General features: G+C 45.5%; 1 protein-coding gene across 8 annotated transcripts in view; it reads right to left on the minus strand.

The window, feature by feature from the left end:
* COL27A1 (collagen type XXVII alpha 1 chain) overlaps positions 1 to 16,165 on the minus strand; it is a 252,548-nt gene that overhangs the window by 122,342 nt on the left and 114,041 nt on the right. For all 8 annotated transcript variants that reach the window (XR_014521564.1, XR_014521565.1, XM_083485690.1 and 5 more), the window contains 6 exons: positions 13,280 to 13,324; positions 9,123 to 9,176; positions 7,932 to 7,976; positions 3,844 to 3,897; positions 2,256 to 2,309; positions 1,747 to 1,800 (listed from right to left, as the gene is read on the minus strand). Coding sequence is in view for 6 of the 8 variants with exons in the window: in XM_083485690.1 (XP_083341816.1) it covers positions 1,747 to 1,800; positions 2,256 to 2,309; positions 3,844 to 3,897; positions 7,932 to 7,976; positions 9,123 to 9,176; positions 13,280 to 13,324 (306 nt within the window). In the remaining 2 variants the exon portion in view is untranslated. The remainder of the gene's footprint in view (positions 1 to 1,746; positions 1,801 to 2,255; positions 2,310 to 3,843; positions 3,898 to 7,931; positions 7,977 to 9,122; positions 9,177 to 13,279; positions 13,325 to 16,165) is intronic.

The following is a 16,165-nucleotide window of genomic DNA, read 5'->3' on the forward strand; positions in this document are numbered from 1 at the left end:
TTGAACTACAGCCTCCCCCACTGACTGTGACAGTTGTACAGTGGTACGTCGGTTTACAGATGCTTCAGGTTACAGACTCCGCTAACCCAGAAATAGTACTTCGGGTTAAGAACTTTGCTTCAGGCGGCAGCGCGGCGGCAGGGGGAGGCCCCATTAGCTAAAGTGGTACCTCAGGTTAAGAACGGACCTCCAGAACGAATTAAGTTCTTAACCTGAGGTACCACTGTATATTACTGGAGCAGTGCAAGAGGTAGCCAAGAGAGGGGGAGCAACTTTGCACCAGCAACCACATTGCAAAAATAACCAAAGGACCTGGGCTTAAATTAGCCTTCTTCAGGAAGATAGGTGGCGCTCTTTAAATATTTAGTGTTTCATCCTGTTCCTTATACTGTATAAAAGAATGCTGGACAATACTCAACCACTGCCTCATCACATACATGAACGAGAGAAACTGTAGTAAACTTCACAGGACAGCCATTCCGAAAAATATAATTCATTGAAACTAATCCAGAACCTCACCACAAGCTTTTAAGACTCATATTTTGACTATGGCACAAACTGTTTTGATGCATACAATTTCATAATACAAACCATTTCTCTTTTAAAGCTATCCATGTTCTGCCTTTCCTCTCTGACATGTTTATAGGATGCTAGTTCAGCCACCAAGACCGTGTCCCATTACTTAAATAGCCTTTATTTATTTTAACCCCGTTGGCTTTCTAGTATCTGCCAAAGACTATTCCTGATACAAACATATTAATAACTGAGGGCTGACCAATATGGTGGGGAGCTTTCCTGGATGAACTCCTTTCTTTATTTTCCTTCTTTTCCTCTCATTTCAGCCGAATGAGTCCCTACAACCAAAAAATATGACCCAGATGCTTCAAGTGATGAGGGTGCTCCACTAGACTCCTACGTTATGTCCCGTCTGTTACAGCAAACTCAAAAAGGAGTTTCGGGGCACAAGCATTATGCTGATTACAAAAAGACATCAATGGGCAAAGCAGGCCTGGGCCTACGAAAGCTTATGCCACAAGAAATCTACTAGTCTTTTGAAGATGATACCAGATTCCATTTTGCCCACTCAGCCCTAAACAGTGGGGCAGGAGCTCACTGTGACAGCTCCCAAAGCCACGCCCCCCCCCAAGCTGTGGGAGCTGGTGCCTATTGGGACTGGTAGAATGGGAAGCAGGGAGACCAACAGCAAGTAGAGCCAATGACAGGCAGAGGCTGCCTAATTCTGGTTTTGTCACCATCATCCTCCCACCTAAGTTATACAAGGGTAACACAGAGGCTATGAAGGAGGACGCTGATAGGAAGTTCCACCGCACTAGACTGGATGCATGTAAGAAGTAGGCAGCTGTGGGCTGGCTGAGTGCGGGGTGAGGTTGATGGGGCCCAGTCCCATTTGCCCCATTGAGATAGCCTTCCCTGCTCCCAGGAAGGGTCCAAGCCTGCAGGCAGCTGAGTTGATCCATTTTGGATTCCCCCAGGCATCTGGGTGGCCACTCTGAGAACAGGAAGCTGGACTGGATGGGTCCTTGGCTTGATCCAGCAGGGCCCTTCTTACATTCATTTTACTTGCCTTTTAAAAAAATGTAATAAGCAAGGGGGTGGGATTCAGAGAAGTGGATGAATTTTAAGGAATGAAGGATGACCAGCTCAGGATAGAATGCGGTTTAAGAAGAAACCAACTAAAAAAATGGCAATAGGTCTCCAAAAGAAGAAGCCATCTTGAACTCGTACCTCAGGGCCAGGTGATCCTGGAATTCCAACTGCACCTTTGTCACCGATCTTCCCCTGCGAAAAACCAGAAGGGGAACAATGATTCAAGAGAGGGCTTTTTAAGATTGAGGCAGTCAAGCTGGGTGCTCACCTACTGAAATGCTCCTACATAAAACATAAAACCAATATACCCTTCCATCTAGCAGGTCAGGACTAGGTTTGCTTTCTACCTGGCTTACCAAGAAAATACTTTTTTCACGAGGACACATTCAATCACCTTTTATTTTCTTATATTTACATACCACCTTTCTTCTCCCCAGTAATCCAGCCTTCCCCAATCTTGGGTCCCTAGATGTTGTTGCACTACAAACCCCAACACCCTCATCCATGGGCAATGGTCAGGAATGATGGGAGCTGTAATCCTAAAACAACTGGGGACAAGGTTGCTCTAGCCATTACGCTGGTTCTGAGTAGTAGACTACTGGCAGAAGCCTTTATGGGTCAAAATGGAAACAGGAGCAGTTACTTACAGCAGGTCCTGGCTTTCCTCTGGCACCTGGCATACCAGGTGAACCTTGGCTACCCTGAAAAACAGAAGAGAAGCTTCTAGAGGACAGCCCCAGGCAAGAATGTGCAACAGTCAGGGACGATGGGAGTTGTAGCCCAGCAAAATCAGTATGCTCCAGCCCTAAGCATGACAACTCACTACAAATTGTGGCCAACGCAATATGTTTTGGCACCTGAGGAGAACCACAAAATTGTGTCCGCACCCCCAGCCAGGGAAGAAAGGGTGAGTGAAGATCTACATCAGGAACAAGGGAGAGAATCAAATCAATCTTACCCAATGGTTGAAGTGGGAATCAGAGGCTGTCACAGAGGAAAGGGCCTGCTCTGAATCATGCTGGGTGGGCGCAGAGCCCCAAAGACCCCAGAGGGTAGCCCTTGCCATTTCCTCCCTAGAGGTGGGAGGAGACCGGTAGTGTCTCCTATTCACCAAGAGGCTGCTATGGAGGTGGCATGGTGGGGTGGGGTGGGGTCTACCAAGGAGGCAGCAGATCAGCCTCCAAGGATCTCACTGCAGCAGCGAGTACCTGCTGCTCAAAGTGGTCACCTGACCTTGCCTCATTGGGTGGGTTGGCCCTGCTTCAGGTCAATGCTGATCAAGCATTGGCTGGGGAGGGTGCCCAATATGAATGTTGTCATCAAGGGGGCGGGACTTGTACATTCCCTCTTTGCCTGTTCAAACTGGATACCTGACAAGTGCTGCAGATTCTTCTGGAACTGCCTTAGGCCCCAGGTAGCTTTCCGGACACACCAGACATACTGACCAGGCTAATGAGATTCCCCAGCTGCTATTACCAGTTCTTTAGATTGTTGAATAATTCATTGTAATCTTTTACTACTGCAGTTTTGATTGGTAACCACTTCGGTAGTCAGTGAATGAAAAGGGGCATAAAAATTATATGCATACACTTTCATAGAAAATGTAACAAGGTGGTAAACAACGTGAAAACACAATGCTGCAATAATAGCGTTAGTAAAAGCATCAGTACCAAATCAATAAAAATTTGTTGGTAAAAAAATCCTTGGTCCAAAGGACTGTCTGAACAATTCCATTTTTAAAAGACATCTAAAAGAAACTAGGGGCAATTCCTGCCAAATATGTATTTGCAGTGAGTTCTGCAGGGCATGACCTGCCATGTTAAAAGCTCCCCCGCCCAAAATAAATGTCCCAGCAGAGGATCTCATTGATTAAGGTGAAACATTAATTATTAATTATTATTAATCACGAAGATAATCTGCTTATTTGTATGCATGCTACTTTTTCATAAAATTGTGTCCAAAGTGGCTCACAACAACACAACAATAAATAAAGCAGTTCAGAAATAATAATTAATACCCGTTTTACAAATAGCATGCACACAAATGAGTCATGGCAGTCTAATAGCTTTGACTTGAAGAGAAGGTAATTTTAGTAATTTGATAAAAAACCCCAAGAAGTTTTAATTTGAAGGAAAGTGGGTTTGGAGTGCAATAATCTCACTCAAGGGCGGGTGGTGGGTGGGAATCAGGCGCAGCAATGCCTCAAGATTAAGATTTATACTTAAAATCAGTTACCTTGTCTCCTTGGAATCCAACGTCTCCTGGCACGCCAGGCACTCCCTGATCACCCTGAACACACACCACCAAAGAAAGTTACAACAGACATCATATCAGGGATAAAACACATGCCCAGGTTAATGGAAAAGGACTTGGTTTTACTGGAGCAGCAGAAATGTCATTTTCCAGGCTTGTTCAAAGCAGGATTGGTGGCAAAAAACCCCAGAGCAAAACAGGACTTCTGAGCAAAGTTGGAGTTTTCCCACACCAATGACAGGAGGACATAACTCATCATGAGGTTCTTCCTTGACAAATCACCATTCAATTAATGGTGCACAAGAGTGCTTAGAAGTTGTCTAAACCCCTTCTGAATTGGTCCTCTTTTTCAAACCATCTAAATCGGTGGGTGACATCCTCCTCATTCTTCCTTATACCTTGTGAAGGATGAGATTCTCTGTTGCAACTAGTAATGAGGGCTGCACTACAGTAGGGTCGCCATATAAACCAGAAAATTTCGGTAATGTCCAGGGATGGGGGCTAAATCCTCAGGAAATGGTCTGTTAGGCAAGCGTTCGCATAACAAGCAGACAATTTCCAGTGATTCCTAAGAGAAAATTTATAATGCATTCCTGACCATGGAATTTTGACCACGAACTGAGGAAAGGGCTGAGGAAAACCCAAGAAAACCCCCTGAAACCTTGCAAAAGACAAACAAGGAAGGAAAGACCACTCTCTTATCTGCTCTCTCTCCCTCCAACCCACCACGATATCTGGCAAAACGGCTCCAATGGACTAACAAAACACAAAAAGTAAGGCTCGCTTAAGGCTGCTTGTTTTGGTACACTACTACACGCAGGTCTGGTTGTTTGGATATCTGAAACTGCAGTGTGTATAGCAAGGTTTGGGTACTAATTCCTCGTGATCGGATAAGTGAATTTTTGCATGAGTGTTTGGATAGTGGGACTGTGTGTACATAGGATGTTCATACACACAAGACATAGCAAAAATTATCCCTTTCAAGTAGAAAGCATAGCAGGCAGCGATTGGACCAACAATTCTCTCCCTGATCTTAGTTGACTTATTTGCGGGGGGGTGGGAAGGGTGGACAATTTGAAAAGGGCCACCCCTGCCTGCATCATCAAGTAGTTAAGCCTATCAGTCCACATTTTGCTGTGGATGCAGACTCTTAGAATATTCTCACAGGAGGTGCTTATTCCATGTAAACTTACATATACAGTATATTTTCCCCCAAAGCAGCAAGGCTTCTTCTTCTTTTTTGTCAGGCATTTGGAAAGAATTAGGCAATGCACAGCAAATTATTTACTCTCAAAAATATAAACAACTGAAGGAAATAGCTGCACTGCTGACAACTTCTTATTTTTATTAGAATTTCTAGGCCATCCTAACCCTGGCATGTGAGATGGCCTACAATTTAATACCCTTGTAAAATAGCCAATGAAGCCCTATTAAACAAAAACACACAGTGAAAGTTCTCACCTGTTAACTCTGGCCTCCCAAAGCTAAGCCTGCTAAAAGGACATGTTCACACATTCATGTGGACAACTGGATAAGCACAGCATCCAGTGGTGGCCTTAGGGCCAGCCCTACAATGAGACAAACTGAGGCAATTGCCTCAGGCAACAGATGCTGCAGTGGGAAGCAGAGGCAAGGCACTGGAGGACTGAGCTGGGCGTGCCACCTCCAGGTGCTGTGGAAGATGTTGCTTGTCACCCGTGTTGAAGAAGGGGAGGGAGGGAGGGAGGGACCCATGAGGGTCCAATTCTTCCTAGTACTACATGAGGATGAGACTACTGAGTCCACCCTCTTCCATTCCTGTGCAGACTTTATTTTATTGTTATTGTTTATTAAATTTCTACACCACTCTTCAAGGCAGTTTACAATATAAAAACAAAATACATACCATAATAACAAAGAAAAATGCCCCCGCCCCGTCCCTGTCTAGCTACGCTACTGGGATGGAAGCAGACTAATTTATTGCCAAAAATGAGTAGTTTAAAACTATGGGTTGTATCCAACTAAGTTACACTCAAGAGTAGACCCACTGAAATGAATGGAATTAAAGTTAGTCATTAAAAAAAATAATCAGTGGGTCTACTCTGATTGGGATACAACCCAATCTTAGTCCTACTTGGAGTAGACCCCTTGAAATTCATGGACATGATGCACTTAGGTACATTAATTTCAATATGTCTACCCTACTTCATACACAAATGTGCATGTCAAGTGACTGTCTGCCCCTAGAGAAAGATCTGGACTGGTCACTGCTGCAAACCATGGGGTTCAGTCTTTTGGGAACATCTGCTGCACAAGGAAACGAACTGGAGTAAAATAACTTGGAGATGTGTGTGTAAGACCCTCCACCAGCAGAGCCACAATGCAGACACACAAAGGGCTGCATCGATTCTACAACACTCTGGTGGAAGGAGAGAGCTTTTGCCAAGCAGGATGTGGGATGCCCTCAAAACCTGTAAGTCCTTCTCCCAGAACTCTGCAAGTCAGCAAGAAGCAGCAGATGGAACAAGTTAGGTCCGGGGATGCTGATCTCATCTGATTTGAGTTAATAATTCGGAAAAGGTTGCTGGCTCCTGGCAGTACAGAGGACATTTTGAGTGCCATGCTGTTGCTGCTGCTGAGCCAGCATCCTGCGCTTCAGACCCCTCTTGCACATGGGATACTCCCCCCCCCCACCTGGAGCAGAGTAAAGTTGGAGCTCTGTTCTGAATGATTCAGATCCCTCTAGCAGAAAAACCCAGAGGCATGGGGGCTTCTTTCAGGGGTGGGGGTGGGACCCTTTTGCAACCCAAGGGCCAGAGGTGGCAAAAAAAAAATAAAAAAAAAATACACAGAGCAACGTTTGTACAGTTGGCTACATTCCAGTCATGCAGAAACACAGAGGTTTCAAAAGGCAGAAACATGCAAGCAAGAGGAGCGATCGCAGTTTAAGAGTACATTTCAGTCAAGCAGAAGCAGTCAAGGGCTTCTGCAGTTGATCAAGGCTGGGTGAGCAGTGTGGCCTATTGAGCACTCAAAGGGCCAGACAGAGGAGCTTGTCTATCTGATTAGCTGCTCTGATATATGGGTTTTTAAAATTTTAATGCTTTCCAATCCCATAGGTTTTACAGCATTTTGTCATTACTGGATGTTTTACTGCATTTTATTCTCTCTTATTTCAAACATTCAAAAGTTATTATTTATTTATTTAAAAATAAAATAAATTATTGATTATCTAGTTTTCGTTCAGTTTTAGTTGCTGGGTTTTTGGAAACTGCTTTACGAACTTCATGAAAAGCAATATATATATATATACACACATGAACAAAGAAAGTAGATATGCTCTCCTACAAAAAAAGGTTTCGAAAAATAAATATATATTCTACAAGATGGACCACAACATAAAAATAATGGGTGGGATCCTACTAAGTCATTCTTAAGAGCTGACCCATTGAAATTAATAGACTTAAATTTCAATAGGTCTACTTTGGGTGTGGCTAACATTGGATCTTATCCAATGTATATTTCACTGTGAAATTAGAATTGCAGAGAAAAATGATGGCAAAATGCATAATCCTAAAGTCTCTTGATGGAGAACAAATTGGTTGATCACCAAATATCTAGCTGTGCATATAAAACCCCAAAGGCTGTGTCTATCTAAGTTATAAGCAGAATAAACCCACTGAAACCAATTGGCCTAATTAATCATATTCATTAATTTCAATGGGTCTACTCTGAGTATACACTAAGTAGTGCTAATGTTGTACACAACCCCATATTTCTTCCCCAGACAAGTGAACTGATTTTTGCCACCAAAAATGACCAAACAGCCCTAGATCATATTAAATTGTAAGACATTGTTACAGATCCATCCCATTTAATTCTGGGAACCTTTCACAAAACAAGATGGGACCAATCTTAAGAGTGTTAAATCTTTGTTTTTCCAGTATGTTCTAAACTTAGATATACAGATCAGACAGACTGGCAAACTAAGGGAGTTGCAAGTAATGAGGTATATATCACACAGTGTGAAGAAAACAGGGTCTTGCATGCAGAAAGAAAACAACAGTGCAATAAGGGAATATTCAGATCACCTTATCACCTTTCAGTCCACTCTCTCCAGGATTTCCCATCAGCCCCTAACAAAGAGAAAAGAGAGGGTGAGACCAAAGTGAACTGAAGCACTGCCCTTCATTCCAAATCTAAGAGCCACAGAGTGTGCAGAGGCTGAATCAGGGCTCTCCTGAAATATAAGGACGATTCCCATTCACCAAACCATCCATGGAACACATTTGCTTCAGGAAATTCAGATAAAGGGGGAAACATAGAGAAAATAGAGGGTTGCAGCCAATGTTAGTCCTACTCAGATTAGGCACACTGAAGTGTCTAGGTGAAGTGAAGTATAGGTGTGGCCAACTTAAGATACATTGGTTTTAATAGGTCTTCTCTAAGCAGAACACAGTTAGCTACAGTCCATTTCCTGGACAGTTTCCATTCCAGTTGGTCATTATAAAAACTAGTACACAATTTCCATTACTGGTGTCTGATTTTTTTCATTTTCCTCTTCCCTCCTTTTTTGTGTTGTGCCATTTAAGATTGTTTTAATGATGCCTCCCTGCCTGTGGCTTCAGGAGATGGGGGCATATTCCATGGTCTTCTAATTCGAGGGTTGGAGTTGTGCTCCACCTTATAGATCACAACACACACTTCTGCATGCAGAACAAATTGTGGGTGCTGGGTTCAGGGGGACCCTAAAGAAAGAAGAATATGACTAAGGGGAGCCTAGCTCAGACGATTTGAAAAACATATGAAGCTGCCTTATACCTTTGCCAGGCAAGTCATTGTGCCCGTTTCCTCACCTGTTGTCTACTCTGACCAACAACTGCTCTTCAAGGATTTCCCCATCACCTGCTACCTGGTCACATTTGGATTGGAGATTCCAGGGGTCATCTGCATGGCAGGCTAGTATTCTAACACTGAACTATGATCCATCTCATCTAGCATCTTCTGCTCTAGCCTTTGCTAATGTGGTGCCCCCTCTAGGTGCTTTGGAGTACAACTCCCATCAGCCCCAGTAAGCATAGCTGATGGGAGTTGTAGCTGAAAGCATCTGCAGGACACTCCACTGGGAGAGGCTGGTCCACTCTGATTGCTTATGGCTCTGTGGGGTCTTTACCAGCCCAACAACCCAATATGGTCTTTGAGCGGCAACGCTGGGGATCAAACCTGTGACCTTGTGCTCTGCACCACTGAGCTATGGCCTCTGCTTATTGGAAGTCAGTCACCTTTAATCCTTTTGGTCCTGGAAAACCTAAAGGTCCAACTGCACCCATATCGCCCTGGTGAGAAAGAGAGAGAGAGAGAGAAAAGTGAGGTTTAGGAATGGAGAACAACAAAGCCTTCTGCCTCCTCTGAGGGCTGTCTAACTTTTGCTGCTAAGCAGTTTACCGCAAAGAGGAACAGTCAAGCCACAAGGACTAGAAACTTACTTTTTTTTAAAAAGGTGCAGTTTAAACAATACCAAACTAGAGTATGCTGAGAATGTATTTCTGAATTCATCCATGGATAGCTCAATCTCAGGGTTGTGGGTTTGAGCCCCACACTGGGCAAAAAGATTCCTGCTTTTCCGGGGGTTGGATGAGATGACACTTGTGGTCCCTTCCAACTCTACAATTTTATGATTCTATATGGAAAAAGCTCAAGGTCATAAGGAAGGGTGGAATAGGAAACCTGCCTGAAAAAGCAGACTTCAGACAGTGGACATTCCTAGCCCTGGCTGGAGATGCTAGGAACTGAACCTGGGACATTCTGCATGAAAAGCAGAAATTCTATCACTGAGGAACAACCCTTCACTTAACAAAGAAAAGCCACAATCCTCATGGCTCTGAATGAAGGGCTGCTTATACTGAGTCAGACCACTGGCCCAACTAGTTCAGTATTATCTACTCAAACTGGTAGCAGCTCTCCAGCTTTGGGGGTCATTCCCAGGCATACCTGGACACAACAGGGACTGAACCAGGGATGTTCTGTGTACAAAACATTAGATCTGCCACTGAGCTGTGGGTCCTCCCAGCATTGTGTGAATTACCCAGGAAAGGTACCAGAGTTCAACTGTTTTAAGGTCCCTGTTAAAGCAATCTCCTTCTTGCTTCCACACACACCCTTAGAACGGAGCAAGCTAGCTCTGTGCCTTGAGTTCTTCTCTGGCCTGGATAAACAAACAGAGGAGCTGCTGGTTCTGCTAAAGGCATATTTCTGTACAGGGAGATCACACAGCCGAATGCACCATGTGAGCTTTCAGCTGCGGCTTCCTGAAAACATATAGCTTTTTCATGCCCTGCAGCTTCATAGAGGGTCCTTGCAAGAAAGGGCTCGCTTCATAAAGCAGACCTGGATCACTCAGCTTGGACGGATGCGGCCAGCTCTGGTTACTGCTCACACCTTGCTCTGGTCGTGGAGGAACAGCACTCAATGCCAGCATGCAAAAGAGATAACTGGGTACCAAGCCCTCAGGATATCCAGAACCAAGAGGAGGGCATGGGCAAAGTCAACCACGAGGGGTGTTATGCTGAGCATCACCAGAAAGGTCTCTAGTGTAGTGTTAACGCTCAGAGTGCTGGACTAAGACATGGAAGACCCAGGTCTAAAATCCGCGCTCAGCTGTGCAACTCACTGGGTGGTGATCTTGGGCCAGTCACCTTATCTCAGTCTATCCTTCTTCACAGGATTGTTGTGAGGATAAAATGGGGAGGAGGAGAACCACATACACCACCTTGAGCTCCTTGGATGGAAAATAAGTGGGGTATATAAGTGTAAAAAATAAAATAAGTAATAAAAACAAAGGCAACTCCAAAGGTCTATGCTGACTGGGGCTGCTGGGAGAAGAGGGACCTTAGAGAGGCCTTCCCATGGCTATTGTGTGTAAACTGCTAAGAAGGGAATATCCACACTCCCTGATGCAGTATACTTATTTTTTTTTGGGGGGGGTGCTGCCTTATCTTAAAAGGGGGAGGCACTGCAAAACTGGAAAAGATGCAGAAAAGAGACCATCTGGTTAAACTGATTGATGGGAGAAATGAGACAGACGAAAGAAGGAAGTTCCTTGAGCAGCGTGGAATTTTTTCTGTGGAATGAGGTTAGGCAATGGCCACAGTTTTGGATAGCTCTGCTGCAGGGGTGGGCAACCTGTGGCTCTCCAGATGTTGTCAGATTCTGACTCACGTCATCCTCAGTGAGCAACATCTGGAGGGTCACAGGTTTCCCATCCCTGGACTCAGACAAATTTGCAGAAGAGGATAACCCTTGTCAATGGCCGCTAATCATGACAGCTGCAGAAGCGGCACGCCACCAAATCACCAGATTTTAGACACCTTAGGGTAGTTTCAGTTCTCAGCCAGGAAAATGTACCATTTATAAAGTGCAAGAGCTGCTTCCCCTGACAACTCATTCAGGCCATCTATGAGCCAAAAATGACTGCCACATTGTGGGCAGGAGGGTTGGGCTGTGGGGGAAGGTTGTAGCCTGGCAGCATAAAAATAAAAAATACTCGCAAGGTTGAATTATTACTCTGTAGGCACCTTTTTGCCATGCCCTGACTCCCCAATGTGGGACACACTCTAATCCAGAAGTACCCAACAGGGTGCCCTCCAGATGTTTTTGGGCTCCAAGACATAGTTGTTTTAACAACAACAGTGGAACATATAAGACAGGATTAGCATTCAGTAATAGGAGACTTCCAGAGAAAGTGTGTTATAACTTATGACAACACAGTGACACCTTCATTTTACTTAATTAAACATAAAGTATCTTCTCCAGAGAGAGACGCGGATTGCTGGGGGACAATAAACTTCATTACATTTATTGATAAATCTTGCAAACGCATGTAGCAAGCTGCATACTTATGGAAGGCTCACAAATACAACAAGGACACAACAGCATGCTCTCATGCGTGATCCCCAGTCCTTATAGCCTAAACATGTGATGCTACCATATACTGTCAGACGATTGCCACATCCAGCCCAGAGTTGTCTACGCAGACCAGAAACAGCTCTCCAAGGTCTCAACAAAATGTGGGTTGCTATTTTTGAGAGGAAAAATGCCTTAAACAAGGCCGGGCTTTTTGTCCACTTAACTCAAGCTTCTCTACTCTGACTGCCAGCAGCTTTCTCATTAACACGCTACCTGCTCTTTTTAACTGAGAATGCCAGGAATCAAACTTGGGACCTTCTGCATGCAAAGCAGGAACTCTACCACTACACTACAAACTTTTCCTGAACTTTTAGACCAGCTACCTTTCACTGGTCTCAGCATCTCCAGTTAGAGGATCAGTGAATGGTGGGTCGTACCTTCTCTCACCCCCCTCCAAGAGTGCACAATGGCATACTTGTGCCTGGAGTGTTGTGTTTTAAGCCAATAAGGGAATTATATGTCAGAATGATCTTTCATACAGTCCTCCCCCATATATATTTTTAATCCCTGCATGCGGAAAACCACCACATAAGAGAGAAAGCTAGGTAAGAACCTTGACAAGCTAGTTTTCTGAATGGTGGGATTTGTTGTGAATGGAGGAAAAACCAGCCATGTGAGACTTCCCACCAATCCTACAACCTGCAGTCGAGTGCACTACAACCCAGGCACATATTGACCACCCCAAGGAGGATTTAACACTTTGAATAGCTGGCTGTATTGCATTGATGGGGAACCTGCCTCACGTGCCGAGATGTTACTGAATTACAAACTCCCACTAGTCATTGGGCAATGCTAGCTGGGGCTAATGGAAGCTGTAGTCCAAGAACATCTGGAAGAGGACCACGGGTCCCTCCCCCCACTGCTTCCCAGTGGTAACTGGTGCCCACTGGGACTGGTAGAGTGCAAAGACCAGCCATAGGCAAAGCAAGAGCCAACAGGCCGTTTGAGATGGATAGTGCAGTCCCCTAATTGCCCTAGTGAACCAGCCTCCAATGAACTGCCCTGTTGCGAGGAACAGGCTGCACACACAACACACACTTAAAGCACATTCTGCCATCAACAAATAATACTGGGTACTGTACTTTGTTGGGAGTGCTTGGAATTGTAGTTCAGAGGGGAAACTACAGCTCACGGGATTCTTTGGGTGGTGGAGCTGGTGTGCTTTAAATGCACGGTGTGTGTTTGCAGCAGTCTCAGTGGCTTCCTGCATGCAGGAGCACCTGCTAAGTGGCCTCCTCCTTCTCCCACCCCAGCAAAGGTAACTCAGTGCTGCTGTTTTCGCCCATTGTGTCAACACTGCAGCTTTAACACTTCCCTCCCTGCTTGCACGGACCTCCCCCGCCTCGCCCTGCAAGGGCAGCAGATTAAATCAACACAGTGCATTTCCACGGGGCTCTTAGTGGTGCCTTGGAAAGAGTTAAAAAGAAGAAGCAGCGTCCCAGATGAAAAGCTCTCCTGTCTTTACCGTACTTACAACGAGTCCATGAACTCCAGGAGGACCCGGGGCTCCCACGTCTCCCTAAAAGGAAACAAAGAGCAACACAGTTACAGTCTTTTTGTCAGCAAAAAGTGGAGATTCTTCCTTCCACACCCCCCAACTTAAAACGTAGAAGAAGAAGTGCCTCCGAGTGGTGAGGGCGGCAGGGGAAGGGTTAAGGGTGCCCCGCCCTCGGTGGGCAATCTAGAGCTTCCATCTTCAGCAAGCTTGTAAATAAAAGAGACCTCCTTGGAAGACACAAGGCTGCTTGTTCAAGACCGGCTTTCCTCTCCGCTCCCCCCCCTCCCCCAAAAATGGGACAGGAGAGAAGAAGGATTTCACTGTGTGCTTTTGGAGAGGGGGGGGGGCGGAGCAAGAGAAGGGTGCTGGACAAGGAAAGAAAGAAAGAATTTTCCACCATCACTTTTCTCTTTCCCACCTGCAAAAACAACCCTCAAGAGTCCAGCACAAACCCCTGCCTTGCTCACCGCTAAACAAGCCCTGTGGCTAAGAACTGGACACTACTGCTCCCATTTTACAGATGGATGAACTAAGGCTGAGAGGGGGCAAATTGCTGAAGAAAAAGGGCTTGAGGTCCAACGCATAGCAACAGGAGCGCCAGACAGAGGTGTCTTAGCTGGAGCAATAGCGATAGATACATATAGAATCTCAGAATCCTAGAGTTAGAAGGGCTCACAAGGGTCATCTATTCCAACCCCCTACAATGCAGGAATCTTTCCCCCAACATGGGGCTCAAACTCACAACCCTGAGATTAAGAATATCATGCTCTACCAATTGAGCTACAGAGAAAGGAAGAGGTTCAGGAATTCAATCTTTCTCCCCACTCAGTGCTCAGAAATACACAGTAAGGTGGGGCTTGGGGGGGGGGATCCCACTGGCTTATGGCAAAGCTGGGGACTCAGCTAGATTGGTAAAGAAAAGGTGATTTATAAGTGTTGTATATGCAATATAACACTGTGCCACCAGATGGTGCTGTGGAGTCCCGTTTTTTCCTACAGGATTTCCCTGTTTAAATTTACAAAGTGTTTAACTGAAACACTTCTTTGATGTGTCTAGATTCAGCCTGTATAGAGCAATGGATGTGAATTTTACCTTTGTACAGTAGGCTAGTTTATACACCCACACTCACACACCTCTCTCTGCCCTCTGTCCAGGCACTCAGGACTTATGATCAGAGTTCAAAGACACATTCCAGCTATGCAAAAGCACTCAAGGAGGATGCAAAGCAGGGCTAGTAAGAGGTCTGGCTCAGGGAAGTGTGGACTAGGGAAGGCTCCTAAGGGCCAGATAGAGAGGCCTGGGGACCACACTTACCACAAGCAAATAAAATAATCCTGCTGATGAGGAGGACTATGTCTATAAAAAACCTACAGAAAGCCATTCATGAAGAAGAGCCTCTCTGCAGGCATGGGTTGCATCCAGTATTAGTTCTACTCAGAGTAGACACAGTGAACTGAATGGTCACAGCTGACAGATTCATTCATTTCAGGTTGGTCTACTTTGACTATGACTTAGCTGGATAAAATCCTGTGGGGCTCTCCTTCATCATAAGGAAATCATCATACCCACCAGCCTTTGCCATCCTGGTGCCAGATGTTATGGGCAACATATCCCATCATTTCCAGCTGTGGCAAAGGCTGTTGTGCACTACCAGGGAATTCAGTGCTTCAAGTGAGAGTCTGTATGCAGCCAAAATGGCACCTTTGGTGCACAAAAGAGAGGCTCCAGCAGGTTTGGGGGAACCCCAAAATTTGCAAAAAGTACAAAACAGTAATTAGGGGGAAATGCCATTTTGGGGTGGGTGTGTTATTGTTATTCACGTCCACTTCTCCCTATCCAGTGTCTCCACACCCAGCATAATTTTACATGCCTCTATACCCCACCCCAGCAAAGTATAACACTCTGAATGTTATAACCTTTCCTGATGTGGAAGATGCTCCAGCCCATGCTCAGTGGCCAGAGAATGATGGTGTGTGTAAAACGGGGGGGGGGGCATGGAATGTAATAGCATGGAGGAGGGCATGACTAGTTGGTCGGCTGGAACAGGGACCATGAGCACTCCGTGCTGCATCCATTTCTAAAATTTCCACGAAGAGAAAGAAGAACAGAAGGGGGTTGGGGGTGTGGGAAGAGACTGCCACAAGCCAATCTGAGGTAAACAGCACAAGCCACCCAAATTCAGTGGCGCGGGAAGAAACAGTCAAGAGCCCGAAGTGTGTATGAAATTCTGGAAGCAGGTGGCAGGACAGAAACGTGGGATCCACAACTGTGTTTTCTGCATACATTCCTCCCAGCAGACTCAGAATCTGTTCCATGGGTGTCCTTTGCTGGAATTTGCTCTGTCTGTGACACTTTCCTTGACCCCACCAAACTTCTCTTCAAGCAAGCTAAGGCCTTCCCTTTTCATTCTGTGCACTAAGTGTCATAAGCTGCCCAAGTGGGGGTGGGGGAGAAAATCTAAAAAGGCCAAAGGGAAGGATTCTCTTCCGCTGGGGAATTAACATTGCAGGACTCTGGATTCTCCGGATATCCCAGGCAGAGCTTTCAAAAACTGACCTAGAGCTCCAAGCCAGATTCACGTTGAGCCCCTGAAATCTGCTTAGCCCCTGCCAGCCTGAGCAATGGTCTGGGGTGATGGGAGTCCAGCAACATCTGGAGGGCCACAGATCCCCTGCCCCTCTTTCAGAATGAGCCCAATATGTTGCTGGGAATAAAAGAGGTCCTGTGCGCAACTGGACCAGATGACTGGAGACATTCCGAAGAGGCAGCTAGTGTTTCCTTCCTACAACACAGCTTGACACCCTCCATATACTCTGAACTTCAGCACCCATAATCCTGGTCCATTTTGCATGCTGGCTGGA

The sequence above is a fragment of the Podarcis liolepis genome, assembly GCF_965112155.1.
Source record: "Podarcis liolepis genome assembly, chromosome: Z".
NCBI classification, from domain to species: Eukaryota; Metazoa; Chordata; class Lepidosauria; order Squamata; family Lacertidae; genus Podarcis; species Podarcis liolepis.